The sequence below is a fragment of the Squalius cephalus genome, assembly GCF_949319135.1.
Source record: "Squalius cephalus genome assembly, chromosome: 4".
NCBI lineage: Eukaryota > Metazoa > Chordata > Actinopteri > Cypriniformes > Leuciscidae > Squalius > Squalius cephalus.
Window position 1 is genome coordinate 50,232,054 of NC_137125.1, and position 17,118 is coordinate 50,249,171.

At 37.0% G+C, this 17,118-nt stretch overlaps 1 protein-coding gene across 12 annotated transcripts in view; it reads right to left on the reverse strand.

Annotated features, from left to right (window-relative positions):
- erc1b (ELKS/RAB6-interacting/CAST family member 1b) overlaps positions 1–17,118 on the reverse strand; it is a 202,286-nt gene that overhangs the window by 129,524 nt on the left and 55,644 nt on the right. For 6 of the 12 annotated variants that reach the window (XM_079868412.1, XM_079868408.1, XM_079868406.1 and 3 more), the window contains 4 exons: positions 11,810–11,950; positions 7,476–7,616; positions 5,156–5,191; positions 996–1,189 (listed from right to left, as the gene is read on the reverse strand). In XM_079868412.1, the coding sequence (XP_079724538.1) occupies positions 996–1,189; positions 5,156–5,191; positions 7,476–7,616; positions 11,810–11,950 (512 nt within the window). The remainder of the gene's footprint in view (positions 1–995; positions 1,190–5,155; positions 5,192–7,475; positions 7,617–11,809; positions 11,951–17,118) is intronic. The other 6 variants (XM_079868403.1, XM_079868413.1, XM_079868411.1 and 3 more) reach the window with 1 other exon arrangement.

Consider the following 17,118-nt stretch of genomic DNA (forward strand, 5'->3'; position numbering starts at 1 on the left):
TATGACTGCCATGGACGTACTAGACACGCTTAATGACAATGCCAACATCCCATAATGCTATTGCTGAAGTTGCTCTCCAAATCTCCCGCAACTCATTCCTGGTCTGACGCCTAAATAAACGGAGGATAAGAGATGACTGAGTGGGTGAGAAGGAAAGCTAACAGAGAACACAAACTGAAAAGTGAGGAAGACAAGGAACCACATTGACACCCTCATCTTCATCCTTGTGCCATACAGATCTTTCGGTCTTGGCGGTTCTCCAAAAGTAAAAAGGCAAGTTGATGGGGCAACAATGGCTACTTATGTGCACCCAATTGAACTATACAATGACAAATGGGACGCCCTATGGACTTCAAGGACACAAACCAAGGCAACAAGAGCAAAAATCAACATCAAGTGCACTATTTTGGATTGGTGTGGTCATCTATCTGTCAGTGGTCATGTATACTAGGGTTTTCACAATGGCAAAATGGTGGCTGTCAATACCCAATACAAGAGAAAATTTCACAATTGGTGCACTCAGTACTACCAATACTGTAGAAAGGCTTGCTTTACTTTTATTTTGGCATGCTATCGCAAAAGCCTGCGGTGGCAATACGAGAAAAAAAAGGCTTCATTGGCAGATGGAGAATGGAAAATGGAAAAATAAACTAAAGTTGCAAAAATGAAAGAATGAATAGTAAAATATTGGGCTAAACACACTAAACCGAACATGCAATTGAAAGATCACATGCATAACAAACAACCTGGATAACTGACACAAATGGAGTAAGAGGGTGAGAAGTAGAGAATCCAACAATTGGGGGTTTTATTCCCTGACAAAATCTTCTTTTGCAGACATCTGGGGAAATCTTCAGTATGTAAAATATTCATAAATGAAATAAACCATGTTCATATTATAAAGGGTTTGGGACAGACGGTAGCAACTGTACATAAAATCAACAGAAGTCTTTGTTGTCTTATAAACGTGTGTGTGTGTGTGTGTGTGTGTGTACCTCTCTAGCTCGTTGATCTTGTGATCCTTGTCATTCTTCTCATTCTCCATCTCTCTGAGGATTTCCAGGAGCCGGTCCACCTCGGTCTGTGCCTTCCCAGCATCCTCCTTGTAACGTGCCACCTCCTGCTCGAGTGTGGCAATGCGCTCCGATAGTCCTGCATTTACCTGAGCCTCAACCGCAACTGACTGAGCCTGTACGGACCAAAGGTTGAGTTTCAGGGGGCAACAATAACAAAGTCTGGATTTTTTATTTTATTTAATAATATAGAAATAATATTAAATCAATGGCATTAGTAGTAGTAACAATAATAATGACGAATAATATTCAATTTAATTAAATTTTAAACAGTATTGTCTGTGAAAAACTGTTGGCAAATATTTGATAATTTATCATTTAACCACATTGGATTTGGTGTAAATAGGCCTTATACCTCAAATTCTCAAACCAATTTAAACTGTAAACTGGTATCCTCCACTGTATCTTTTCACAAACTTTGGGTTTTAAAGACCCAAACATGGGTCTGTGCTGTGAATGGACAAGCAGCCTAGATGCTGCCCTGACTTCAATTCTCCATGGGTGAGTAGAGACAAGCTATCAGCGGTCAAGCATGGCCTAGACACTGTCACCGGTACATGTGTGTCTGTGTGTTGTTTTGAGGTCTAAGACACCCAACTCACACCTGGAGGCTCTGTGTAAGGTCCCCCATTACATCACAACAGGATACGACCTCATTACTGTGTCTGTGTGTGTGTGTGTGTGTGTGTGTGTGTACACATGGAAACACAATCATGCTGAAGTCATCAAAATAATTAGTGACATTACGGCCGTCTAAAGTGCCGGGTCAAGGGCCTCATCTAATGAAAAGTAAATCAATTCACTTCCCCCTGACAATTAAAGGAGTCAGCCGTAATGTTTCTTTCATAAAAGTCCTCTAAAAGGACACAGGTGTCTTCCTGCTGCAAAAAAACCTAAAACAGTGCAGGCTTTACAAGGCGAGTCATTTACACCATGACTACATGCATGCGTGTACGGATCAAGTCTGAATGCAGAAGACATTCAGAGATAGCTTGAATCTATCCAGAATATGTTTATATAACAAGCAGGCACAAAAATAAAACTAAATAAAGTAAATCCTTACTGTGTCATGCTGGTTAAAAATACAGCAAAGTGTCTGGCCTCAGAGGTCTCTTTAGACTGGCACTGGGTGAAAGAGGACTGTTCTGGTTTATTGAGGATAATATTTGAAGGTGACGTTTAGGCCCCGCTAATTAGCTTTATTAAAGTCTCAACCTGAGGTTGAGCAGGTTTCCACTCTGACCGCCAAGAGCTTGTCATGTACGGACGGACCGGTTGCTGCACACAAGGGCTTTTACGTGTGTGTAAAAGGGCAAGTCTGGCAAAGAAATTAAAGTTTGTATACGAAAACACGATAGAGACACGTAATGTACAATTAGCATCAAGAAAGTGTCAGAAAGAGGGCGGAGCAAAATAAATCTGTGAGTACAAGGCATGTTCCATGAATAGGGTCTGCAACTATTAAATGATGTAAAAGATGTAATTGTATATAACTAAAAATTAAATATAGTTTGAGCTGTTTATTTTCTATTCATTTTTCTGTAAATGGAGGTTTACAATTTTTCCAAACCAGTTGCTAAAATTCGAGGTATAAATACAGTTTAAGACCAAAAAGGAAAAACAAACTGTGACTTTAATTTCCTAGAAAATAAATTTAGTAAAATAAATAAAAGTAATAATATAAAAAATAACATGCATACTAGCAGCAGCTAGTTTCGGACCAAATTCTGGTTTGAAGTGACTGATAGACCTATATTTTCCATAATTGAAAGGGAAAAAATGTATCATTTTCTACCTAAAGTAACTGGGAATGGTAAAGTTTGACAAAAGCAGTCAGCACCAAAAAAAAGTGTGTGTAAATATATGACAATAGATTTACTTGTAGATTATGTAAAAACATTGACTTTGCTGCATGATTTTAATTGTTAAACATACTTTTGCTCTCGGATACATCAAAAAAATTGAGGAATATAGATATTGATGTTTTTAAACTGTTTCTGCTTTTCATGCAAGGCTAATTTTGTTTTTTTGAGTCCAAATCAAAGTATACTTGATAGGTTTGAATGTGGCACATGACTATTCATCTGATCACATAAGAAAAGCATGTGTTCAGGACCACAGACAAACTCGTTCACAATACGGACACAGCTGCGTCCTTTCGAAAAAACAGAGAAATGGACAAAAACAGTCACAGCGAGACAGACAGACTGGGTAGGAAATAACTAGCATTTGTATAGTTATTAGTGGGCTGTAAGGGACACTGTGTCTGCTTGTAAGCTCTGTGCAGTGTGTTGGTATTGGACACTCCAGAGCGGTCAATCCATATGGCACCATCTTTCAGAGGAACAGCCAGTGTCCCAGCGCAAAACGGGGGGATTGTGGGAAATGCGGTTTAATAATGTTGTTTAATAATGTGTTTGTGCCTGTGCCTGTTTGGCTGGGCAAAATAACAGAGCGGCTGTGTGAAAACAGCACACATTTGCAGTGTTTTTTTATGCATTTACGCTGACTTTCTTGACCTATAAATGTTCTTGTGAGAAAACATCTCGTTGCTGAATGATATGAATGTGTGTGTGCAGCAGGGGATATAAAAGAGTTTTGATGTGCCTCCATATGAAGTAGTTGAGGAAGTGCATTGGGGGACTCTTGGCTGGTTTGTGTAATGTACACTGTTGGATGTCTTGGTGGCATGTCTGTTCTCATTTCATGAGCCTCGCTGACACCTTAATCCATGTACACTCCTGGCGGTCACGCAGGGACAGTTGAGTCCTCCGCCCCCTTTCTGTCTCATCCAATCACAGCAGACGCCCACCGAGCTGTCAGCGGGTTTTCACTTGCACTGCTTTTATACGAGACCCTGTGCGAACACAGACGCACACACGCTGCCAGAGATTTCATTACTCTTGGAATGGACGATGGGACCCAGATCTTCTCATCAAGCCACGCGAAGAGCTCTGAATATACGTATGAAGGTGATCGGTTCATATGAGAGATCGACATCATCATCCAGAACTAAATGTACACTTCAGTCTGAAAAACTAACCACCACAATTGCACAGAAGCACACAGACTATAAACACTAAAGCTTATGCATATTTAATGGGAATTTAACAAAAATTCAAGCTGTCATCATTTACTCGGACATGTTGTTCCATGACTTTCTTCTGTAAAACTCAAGAGAGAAATTTTGAAGTGTTCATGCTGCTCTTTTCCAACAAATTTTAGTCTACATTTTGTCAAGCTCCAAGAAAAACTATAAAAAACACAATAAAAGTGGTTAATATGTCCAGCTGTATGTCAAGACTTCTGCAATAAGGACAGATTGACTGAAAAAAGTTTTATTCTTTGAAAATCTAATCATCTTCCCCTTAATAGCTCCAAAATCTCATTCAAGCATTAGCAAACTCATATTTGGAGCACCAAGATGTCAATTACACCAAGCGCAATTTGAGTTTCATTCTTTGCTTGAGAAGGTAAAAACACTACTTCTACTTCTACTACTACTACTACTAATAATAATGGTGGTAATAAAAATAATAGTAATCATCATCATCTTTTAAAAAAAATTATTGCACATGTTCCATGCATAACAAAAAATTTTTTCTGTTTGGCATACTGGTTTGGAACGACAAGACAGCAAGAAAATGATGACAAATGTTAATTTTTGAGTTGAAAACTATCCCTTTAATAAAACTATGCTAACGCTAAAAAGGATCGGGGACTTGTAGAAATGTAGCATTTGTAGAGGCACGTGCACACCATGCTGACACAACTCAACGCGACACATATCAGCTTACAAACACGGCACTAAATCCAAGCTCTGCTGCGGAGCAACGTCAAACCACACAAGACCATCACTCTCAAGCTTTAGATAAGAAAAGATCTCATGCAAGCAAATCTCAGAACACTCAGAGACTCCGCCAGCCCCCTAACATATCCTCTCTATCTCACATACACACAAAACTAAACTTGAGATAAGCCTCAAGCTCATGCAAGCAAAGCTCCACTCACACATTTATTAGTTACACACACAGAGACACTGGCACTGCTAAGGGAGGCTTTTCACACCAAGATGCACTTACAAGATTGAAGGGATGGCCTGACATGAGCTCAGAGCGCTTTTGGAAAGAAAGAAAGAAAGAAAAACAGAGGGGTTGGGGAAGAAACAGAATTGGGTGATACACTGAGAGCGATGACAAAATATTTTATAGGAAAAAACTTGAGAAATATCTGATCTGGTTAAAAAAACAGGAGGAGGCGAAGATGACAGAGGAAAGAACAAGAGATAAATGAGAGAAAAGAGAATTAGAGGGGATGAAAACATGGCGATGAGGAGAGAAGTCACAGACATGGCTGGAGTAAGAAGTGGTGTCAAAACATCACTTATGGTGGATTGAGAAAGTATGAGCTACAAATAGAAGACACTTGAGATCATTGGGAATAGGGGTGCATGATATATCAAAACAAATATGATCCAGTGTTTTTCAGTATCTCGGAGCGGATTGGTTCATTTACTGGAAATCAAGCCACTCTAAGACACTGACAAATCACTATCATGGGCTGCAAATGTGTAAAGGAACACAGTGCTGCACTTCACTCTGAAACACACAGCGCATAATTATTTGCCGAAATAAAAGCTTGATGGTTTAACGTTAAGAAATGAAGAAATAATAGTTTTCTAAACAATGTTTCATGTACAGATTCGGACTGGACTAATATTTATTGCAGAGGTGGGAGTGTGTGTTTTCTAGATGTGAGCGTTACCGAAGGTCATTCTGCTGTGCTTGCGTGCATCACGTATGACGTATGTTTATTAAATAATAATTTATTGATATAACTTTAATTTATTATTAAAACCCTATTTAAATAAAGTTTACAGAAGTAGCTGTTAATAATAAACCAACATAAGTGAGCAGAGACATCTAGACCTGACACTGAAATTAAAATGTGCAGTCCTTGCGTTTTTAGCGATTTGGCTATTTATTCATTTTAGAAATGTAATTTTTTTGTCTGATAACAACCATATTGAAATTAAATGAAAGCACGCGAAAGATTGGTGAGCAAATGGTAGCTCAGGTAGGTCAAAAAACACATGAGGAGAAGCGTTAGTATAATACAATATCAGCAATCACAGACATTCGTATTCAGACAGGATTCGATTTCTCAGAGGACCATTAAGTTTGCCGAAAAACAGCAGATAATTTGCCCTTGAATTTTTTTTATCAGACAGGATTGAAATCAAGGAACACGCTTATGAAACATGAATTTCTCTAATGAAAACTAGTCTCGTCCGAATAGGGCTTAAGACATAAATATTATTGTAATTTTACAGTGTGCTATAAAATTAAATTAAATAATCTTTTTTAAAAATGTATAGTACAATAGTATTTATGCAAAAAATAAATTTAAAAAACATTTATTAAACATTTATAAAATATTAAACAGAATATTGTTTGATAAAAATTCTTTTATAATCCTATTGAAATGGTCAAAACAGTGGAAATGAAGCATATGACAGTGGAAAGACTTGTTTTTTTAACTCCCTTCACTAAAAAAAAAAAAAGATCTAACTTTTTTACCTCAAAAAGGATGGTTCAGACTAAAAAAGAAGTCTTCAGAGTAAAAAGTAATTTTTCAGCTTTTTAAAATGATTGTTTTATACAGATGCACTCCCCTACCAAATCCCCCAAATCGCTCTAGAATTCTTTCCAATTAAAGCTATTTAAATTCAATAAACAGCCGAAATCAAGCTGGGTAACATTTTAAGTATCAAAATGATGATACCACATGTTGGCCAGAATTTAAGCCATCATATATATCCTTGACAAAACTCTTTCTCCAAATTCTAAGGTGCTAAGCACCATGTAAATGTAAAATAATTAAGCTAATTTCATTCATTACTTTAAAGCATTGATAGAAAAAATGTTCTCTCTAAATAAAACTAGACTGATTCACACAGTATTTGTATGTGCTGTGCATACTATCTTAGCAAAATGCTAACAATCAGCTTTGAGCATTTCTTGAGTATCTTTTCGCACTTGCATTTGAGTGACTAATAACATAACTGCTCTGTTAGAGTGTTAACAATCAGTCAAGTACAATATTCTGGTTCATTAAGAATGCTGTCGTTGAAGGTAGCGGTCTTTGTTGACCATGGACAGCGAGGCTGCTAGCTAGGGTCTGAAACTGAGCTAAAATCTTCCCTACAGCACTCGACGGAGAAAAGCTCCACAGATGGGCAAACATTCAGCTCATTGTCATTGTTTTAAGTGTTGTCAGAGTAGCTCTAACGACGTGCCAGTCACCGTAATGGCTTGTTACGCGCTCTTGGCTGCTTAGCTGACGAGACTCGCTGTATTTGCTAGCTGTGCTGCTTCAATTCCATCCAAGTGTCTGGCTCACCTTCTTGAGCTGATTCTCAAGTTTGGTGCATTCCTCTTTCTTCTGCTCAAGAGCGATTTCGAGACTCTTCAGCTTGGAGTCCTTCTTCAGTCCAGAGGAGGCCAGGGACGAGGCGTGCTCCTTCAGGTCCAATACAGAGGCCTGAGGGCGAGGGAAAGGAAGGTTAAATCAGAGAGCACTTATTGAACAATCTACCTCTGAATGGAGACGATCAGGTTTGGGGGGAGAAAAAGCTAATGAGAAGCAGGAGATGACTTTGCCAGCGTCATTCCACAGTCCCTGATTGCACTGAAACAACCTGAGCACAAACACATGTAAATATTTACCGTTTCGAGCCAATTTCAACAGCAGGAACCACGAAGAGCCAAGACAAATTGCCATGTGACAGTTTTTTCTTTTCGAAACACACATTTGTATACTAACATGCAATCAAAATGATTGAATTAAATCAGATCAGATAAGATCAAATAAACTGGACCTAATCTGGAAACATTTGAAACTAGATTTTTTTTTTTTTTTTTTTTAAGGGACATTTCACCCAAATATGACAATTCTTATTTACCCTCATGTCATTTCAAAGCGGTATCATTGTTTTTCTTCAGTGTAATAGTGTAATAAATGGAGATTAGAGCTTGCCAGCTTACAAAAGGATGCAAACGCATCATAAAAGTGGCTCATATGTTTCATACGGTATATTCTGAATCTTGTGGGGTCATACATTAGTTCATGAACGAATCATTATTTTGAGTCAAATATTTGCATTGAATCTTTTGATCAAGTTCCCAAAATCAGTCAAAATGATTTTGTCCAGTTTCAGAGTTCAGCTCACTGACTGACTCAGATTATCAGGAAATAGTAACTTCAATTTCAGTCAGTTTCTCACCCAAAGCAATCATACAGATTCAGAAGGGCTTTGAATATAGCGCTTGAATATAGGGCTTTTGAATTTATAGAGTTATACGGACCACTTTACGATACTTTTATGGTGCCGTCGTATTGCTTTTTTAAAGGACGAAAGCTCCAACCTTGGGTGAACTGTTCCTTTAACAACACAGGCTTTTATGAGGAATAATGCCATAAAATATGAAACAGGAGAACGATTTTGTGTAACAGTAGCGGTTACATCTCAATAGTAATATCACAAATATTGTGTGCTATTATGTACAGGGCTCTGCACATATGCAGTACATCAGCTCTCTGTTTTTTTTAGCCGAGTCTCGGGCATGCTGTTAAAACTGCAGCCCTCCATCCATGAGGCCTTTCCTGCCGTTTCCGCTTTCAGTCGGAGAGCCCCACAATTTCACACTCGACTGGAGTCCGCGGACCAAAATACACACTTAATGTTCATACCGCCGCGCCGCGTTCTCTCGCGTTGGTAAAGAAAACAGGAGAGGGGAATGATGGGATGTGCTGGACTCCACACTTTATGATTAGAGTGCGGGAGGGGAGGCCGAACGAGCTCGGAGCGAAGAGGTCACTGCTGAGGAACAATACAATGCAGGAAAAACAAGGAGAGGGATATAACAGGATGCAGAGCGATGGGAGGCGGCCACATACAGCTCAGGACAGCAGTCGAGATCCAAGGACACTGACGCTCTGAGCGATACGTGCAGCAAATGGACATGGCTGGATCTCATGAAATCTCTCATGATTTCTGGGGCATATTTCACAACAAAATAATAAAAAAAAAATTATTAAAATCATTTTTTACAACAATTCAATTAAGCCCACTTTTGCGACCAGTAAGATGTTTTACCACAATGCTCATTTAATCAAAAAAAAGAAAAAGAAAAGAAAGATGATATATTAAAAACAAATGTACCATTTTAAAACTATTCATGAATAGTTCATGCATATGATCTTTTTTCAATCAACATCAAGATTTAAGTTAAAATTTATATGAATGTAAACTATCGTTCAGAAGGTGCTGGTAAGATTTTTTTTTATGTTTTTGAAGTTTAACTCTCTTGTTGACAGCATTTATTTAAAATAGAATTTTTCTGCAACAACATGTAACAGCTTTTACAGTTACTTTTGATTAATTGTAATCATTTATTTTAATAAAAACATTGTCAGTGTCAAAAGCCTAATGGGCAGCACTTCAACATACTGTACATTACTCTATAAATAAAGGCAAAAAATAAAAATAAAAAAATCATAAAAAAAATTCTTACTGACCCAAAAATTTTGAACGGTTGAGAATGTCATTGTATTACAGTAATTGTTCATTTTAAAACAGTGGAGAAAAAAATATATATTAAGGAGAATTTCGGGGGGAAATGTGGTTAATGGTCATTAAAATAATGGCAACGCAAAACACCTTAACAATCCTCAAAATATGCGTCATTTCTGCAAACTATAATTTCTTATTTCTCTTTTTGATTGTGGTGTGAAATGTGACTTGGTTTGGGCATGATTTCATGAGAATTTGTACAGCCTTTTGGAAGCAAAGAGAAATGGAAAGGGAGAATGAAAGATGCCGATGAGAGGAAGAAGCGACGGGGTGAGACAGGAAGTGGTTTAGTGGTGTGGATGTGCATCGCCCATGTTCTAGAGGCAGACGGCGGAGAGGAATGCAGAGATCACAGCAAACAAGAATAACCTGAATAATAAAACAGCCACAGACACAGAGCTGCAGGAAAGCTGGTGTACGTGCACACTGCAAACTCCATCATTAGAGGGATAGTTCAACCAAAAATTAACATTCGGTCATCACTTACTCACCCTCACGTCGTTCCAGAGCCGTATGACTGGTTTTCTTCCATTGAACACATATGGAGGATTTTTGAATAATGTACAGGTCACTCTTTCCATGCAATTACAATAAATGGGGAGTGAAGCTTTCATGCTTCAAAAAAGGACAAAAAAGCACTATGAAAGCACCATAAAAGTTATAAAGTAGTATGAACTATATGCTATATTCCAAATCTTCAGAAGCCATATGAAGCCGAAACTGAAGTCGTTATTCAAAATAAAATGAAATGAAATGAAATAAAATAAAGAATTTTGAGGAAATGTGCTTTAAAAAAAAGCAAAATCCTTTGTGAACAAATTTTATGGTGCACTTATGTCTTTTGTGAAGCTTAAAATTTTCAGAAATCTTCAACAACCAATAGATTTTTTTTTTTTTTTACATTTCCACGAAAGGAAAAAATGTCATACAGGTTTGGAACGAAATAAGGGTCAGTAAACGACAACCACATTTTCATTTCTTTTACACTGACGTAACAGCCATTGGAGAGACACTAGCTAAAATATAAAAGAAAGTGCAAAAGGAATAAAGAAAGAGAAAAGGGATAGAAGGCAAAAAGGCACAAAAAAACCCCCGAACAACAGAGCAGAGTTGAAGACAGAAAGAGAAATGAGCATTTGCTCTCTGGGAGGGGCCGTTCCCTCACATTTAGAATCCTCCATTTATCTTCTTGTCACACACACACACACACACACACACACACACAGGACTGACAGTGCTGTGGGTCCAGCATGTCTGTTCTCATCGCTACAGCTCCTCTGGGATTGTGCGGATGGCTGTGGAATCAGTCTGTCTCTATCAAGCCTGACTGAGCACCTTATCCAATAGTACAATCTGAAGGAAGTTGCTTCTAATGCTGTCTGGGATCCACTTCGACCTCTTTAATCCGCACCTGACACATTATACAGGATTACTGCGTTATAATGCCAAACCACCATCTGGATTTATTGCATTATGAATGTGAAATAGCTCAAGATGTCAGCTGGACGCCCACCTCTGAGCTGTTTGTTGGTCGTGTTTGCTCGTACAGTACAAAAACCTGTAACATGACTTTCATTAATCATACAGAAACATCAAATATATAACAGGAAAAAAAAGTGGTACGCTTGCATATCGGAAGGGTTTACTCACAGTTCTCCAGATAGAAGAGATTTCGTTTAGGATTTAGTTGTGGATTTTAGTTAAGTGTGCAGGCCACGATTCAAGACTACAATATTTACACCGCAAACCCAAACTTCTGTTCACAAATATGCAACCAGATTACACAAATCTCAAAGTCTGTTTGCAAGATGACATTGTAGCTTAACGGTCATCAACAGAGTAAATGATGTTGTAGACGAGGTGGTTTTCTAAAAGAACACAACACATTATCTATCGAGTCCAAGATCAAAACATTTTGCTCTCTAGATAGGATTCGCCTCACTGCTACAACGTAAATCGATGATTTTTTTCACCCATTTCATTGTCAACCAGGTGAAAATCATTAGAAAACCCGTAAAAAAATCATCAAATGTGCAACTTCTTACAATACTGGCATTAATAAAGCATTAGTTTGTGAGTTGAAGCAAACACAAGCGCTCACCTCGCGATCGGACAGATCTCCCTGCAGAAGGCTGACTTTCTCTTTCAGCTCTTTCAGCTCTTTCTTGTTGCTCTCCAGTTCTTCGCTCTTCTCTCTCTCGTCTCTATCCCTCTGTTCCTTCAGACGCTCGATAATACGCTCCTACAAACAAGAGAGGACATGTTAAATGTGTGATTTAGAAGCAGAGGGAAAAATGAATAATTTACTCAACCTCATGTTGCTACTAACCCACGCGACTTTCTTCTGTGGAACATGTGATAGATTTTAATTAATCAACTTTAATTAATCAACTAACATTTGTTTTTCTTGCAGGAACAACATTCATATGCTTTTAATGTTTCCAAACTCTTTGGGGAAAAACTTGTGACTTTGAGTATGTGTGTAAAAATAACTGGGAAATGAACTAGAAATGAAATGAACTGGGAAATGTGGGAAATGAAACTAGACAGTCTGTTAGAATCTTTAACAGATTAAGACAGATGAAGTCATCACATTAACAGATGAAGTCATCACAAGATCAAAGTTTGCTTTACCTAGTAACAGAGGGGTTTGCATATGAAGAACCAATCAAATAGTGGGGAAATTATGTACATTTAACATTTATGTCATACCTCTATACTATAAAAACTGTTGTATATGTGTTTTACGGTGGGATTCTCAATGGAATTTGTCTGAGATCCTCCGGCCTTGCTTCTTGGGAGAGATTCCCTGAGAACTGCTCGGGAAGATCTCCTGGCCGTGATTAAAGCATTTAAAGGACATTTGCAGGTCTGTTTGTCAATTTATTCCTGCGCAGGACGCTAGTTTAGGGAAGCAAGTTAGTTAGAAACTCGTCCAGTTATCGACTGAAGACGCAAGAGCTAGAGTATAAAGGTATTGGGTGTCGATTTGTAGACGCCCCAGATTTAAGGGTCGAGTGCAGACGCCAGAGATATTAAGATCAGTTGGGTGTCGAGTGCAGACGGCCCAGATAGTTAGGTTTAGGGAAAAAATCCACTACAAACACTTTGAAGGATCTTAAGCAGGTAAGCTGACCATTCGGGACAACATACAATTGTCCACTAGTTGATGCAAGATCGTCAGTGAATAGTTCAATTTCACTTATTTCGCCCTGCTCCTCACACAAAGCTAACATTTGGCTTTAGAAGATTTGGAATGAAGCTTAAATGTCATATGAGCTACTATTATGGTAACTATGAACTGTTGACATATGGGAAACAGCTACTTGAAAAAATCTCTTTTGTGTTCCATGGGAAAAAATATAACACTATAAAGATTTGGAAAGACATGAGTAATGATAGTGAGTAAATGATGACCAAATTTACCAGAACCTAACACACTACATCTAGAAGTTAACAATACTATTAATATCATTGATATATATATATATATATATATATATATATATATATATATATATATATATATATATATATATATATATATATATATATATATATATATATATATATATATATATATATATATATCAAAAAAACATTGTTACATACTGTATTTACTAATATCCTAAATAATATTAATAAATAATATAATATAATATAATAATATAATAAATAAATAAAGACTAATAGTTTTAGGTGATATATTCACATTAAATAAGAATTATAATAATAATAATCCATTAATCTGGCACAAACAAATATTATTATTACTATATTATTAATTATTTTGATTATTCCAGTCATTGTTGTTAAAAAGTATAATTTAAATAAATAAAATTTTTTTTACTAAACATAAATAAATAAATAAACAAACATGAATCTGGTGATAATAAACTATTGTTATAATTATTGATATTAAAAATGTATAATAAAACTAATTTAATATAATTTAAATAAATAAGCTGTGCCTTTAAAGCGTTCACTTTACTGGTTGGATATCTGTATTATGGAAGGTTGAACACTATAATAGTACATTTTCTATGATTTTTTTCTTTTAAAAGATTAAAGAAAAAAGTAGCACAAAGAAAGAGGAAATGATTTTGTGGTTATGTGCATTCAGTTTGTGTAAGGGATGTAATATTTACCCAAAAACAAGAGTGGGCCAACACCTGTCAAAATTTAGAAAGAGCAGACACACCAATTCCTTAATTCCCAACTTAAGCGTAACTCTGCACGGCTAGTGGAACATATTTGAATGAACACATTGGGCGTACGATCCATTAATCTCACACATGTGTCAACTTTGGCCAGGTGTTGGAGGATTTGGCCACGTCTTCTTTCAGAAAATGGAAGTAACTTTAGCAGAAATGAGTCAGATCTGATGTGAACGGCTACTATGCTGTACAGTGCGCACTTTAATAACGCAGCAAAAAAAAGCACCTTTAATAATCCTGAGAGGGGAAAAAGAGACACACAGAGCAATAACGCGAGACAATAAGAGGTCTGAGGAAAGAGTGTTTTGGCGCGGCCTCGCGTTCGCAGTCGATGGCTTGTGAAAGAGGCCGGCTGGAATCATGGAGAGCATCAGCCTCCAGCACTTTCACACCCGCGCCGGCCAAAACTCACACACAGAGCGGCCGAACCGGACAATAATAATACAGCTCTTTTTGAGGCCCGCACTGCATTTCTCACCGCAAAGGCTGTATTTCACTCTCCCGAGCCGGCGTTCCTGGCCGATCCTCGCTGAGCTGTGACATTAAGCATGACCGCTCATCGCTGCGCCAGCTAACTCTCTCCCCGATGCTCAGCGTACGGCATCCGAGGCGTGTGAAATGGAAAACTGTGTGTGTCTGAGTCGGGAAGGACAGAAACGGTCTGCGTGAGGGAACGTGGCGCAAAAGTGCATACGTGTTGGCCTGTGTTGGAGTGTGTGAGTCCACTAAACGAGCCAGGGCTCCCCTTTTCAATATGCAGATGGCTGACAAAGTTGATTTCCGCCCCGCGGCCGGGAGGAACAGGAGGCCCAAACCTCGGCGCGTGAGGGTATGTGAGCGAGATGAAGTGGGGAAACGCAGAACAGCAGATCGCCGCCAAACTGCGGACACATAAGACAATGCTAATAACCCCCGGGTTTAATTCATTCATATTCATGAGGTGGAGTTCGGGGAGTGGGTGTCGGGGATATGTTGATTCGGAGAACTCCGTCATCTGGATGTCCGTGACCTGAAACGTTCCGAGAGAACTACGAGAAGGTGCTGGCGAAGACAATCACACATGCGATGTGAGTTGATGAGAAGTGACGGGGATTGACCCGTGGATCCGTGCGCTTGCTGGGAGGTCAATCGTAGTGTGAGAATGACTGAGGCCTTACATAAGGGTGTGTGACAGAGCAATCTTCACCGCTGTCACACACACAGCTTCTGCTGTACAGTATATGTTACCTGTGAACTCATGTCCTTCAGAGACATAACACACGCCACTACCATTCACAGAGTAGTTAATAATAATAATAATATTAAAATAATACTTACTAATAATATTGATTTACACATTAATATTAAATATGACTTAATATTAATTATTGATTGTAGTTAGAAAATACTAATACTAGTATTAATAAAAAAATACAGAACTAAGTTTAATATTTATATAATATTTACTGTTAGTATTAGATTATACACTGATATTAAAAATTATTATTAATAATAATAATAATAATTTAACATAACATTTATAAATGTACTAAGAATATTAGATCATACAATCTATCTATAAATTACAGAAACGTCTGTCTGTCTGTCTGTCTGTCTGTGTGTGTGTCTGTTCCTCGCATATCTCTAGAACCGTTAGTCCGATTGATTTCAAACTCGACAGGTGTCTCGCCACGGGCACGAGTAAGTGCAGTGCCAAGTTTGACATTGTTTGGATGAGAAATGCAAAAGATATCGTTAAATATATCATTTTTAGAAGGTTGTGGTTTAAAAATAAACATTCTGACATTAGAGAGTTGTATCGGTCAAAGAAGCCCCAAGAAGGTTGTGGTTTAAAAATAAACATTCTGACATAAACACTCAGTCAGCTACACTGTTTACTTCTGAATATTATAGTTTGGTTCCCGAACGTGATAAATCCATCTATCTATAAATTACAGAAACGTCCGTCTGTCTGTCTGTGTGTTATTCGCATATCTCGAATGTGAGATAACCACTAAATGTGTGAAAACCACTATTTTCTGTTTCAAACTTTCACATAGCATCTTTAGGTTATAACAACATTGAAAATCAAAATCTGGATTTGAATTTTTTAAGATTTATTATAAAAACGGATTATTTTTTCCCAAAAATGCAATAAATTCATGACTTTTTTTTTTTTTTTTAAATGCAATTAATCCATTGAATCAATATAAAGTTATTTTTGATCATATTGCCATCGCAAGAAATATCTCCTTAACTTTTTTGACGGCGATCAGCTCACAAAAACTGATTTTGCACGGGCACTTTGCACTGCTCCCTGAATCGAGGTGCTTATTCATTTGTGGATGTTAACTGAATCTGTAAGTCAGCTATGCTGTTTACTTCTGAATATTATATTTCATTCTGGTGCGCTTAACGCTATCGCTACTGTGTAATAGTAGCCTATGCTATTCACCAACTAAACATATCCTATTCAATGTGTTCACAGTCTCTTTCACGGGCATCATTTGTAGTGGCCTATTCACAAACTGTTTGCTCAAGCATAGCGTTTTCTCGGAGTTCACTGTGTGCTTTTTACCATGCACAAATAAAAATGTCACTGAACTTTATCTGTGTAATTGTAACAATGAGCACACACCAAACCAACAATTACTAAAAACACACACAAAAACTGATTTTGCACGGGCATTTTTTGCACTAGTTATATTAAATAATAAAAGTAATAATAATAATAACAATAATATCTTACTGTAATATTTATATATTTACTAATGGTATTAGATTATGCATTCATATTAAATAATAACATTAATAATAATAATAATAAACATGTATTAATTTGATTTATTATTTATATATTTATCATTCATTTTTATTTGTATTTACTATTATTTCATATAAATGTAATATTTACTAATGATATTAAATTAAACATCAATATGAAATATGAATTAATATTCATTTTAGTAAGAAAATACTATTACTATTAACACAAAATAAACAACCTAATGTAATATTTATATAATATTTACTATTATTAAATCATTCATTCATATTAAAAACTATGAATTGAAATAATAATGATAATGATAATAACTTAATGTAACATTTATGTACTAATTACTATTTACTAGAACTATTTTTGGTCCCTTTGGACCCTTCACTTGCTGTAATGCTCTAAAAATTGATTACGGATGACAAAAATACAAAACCA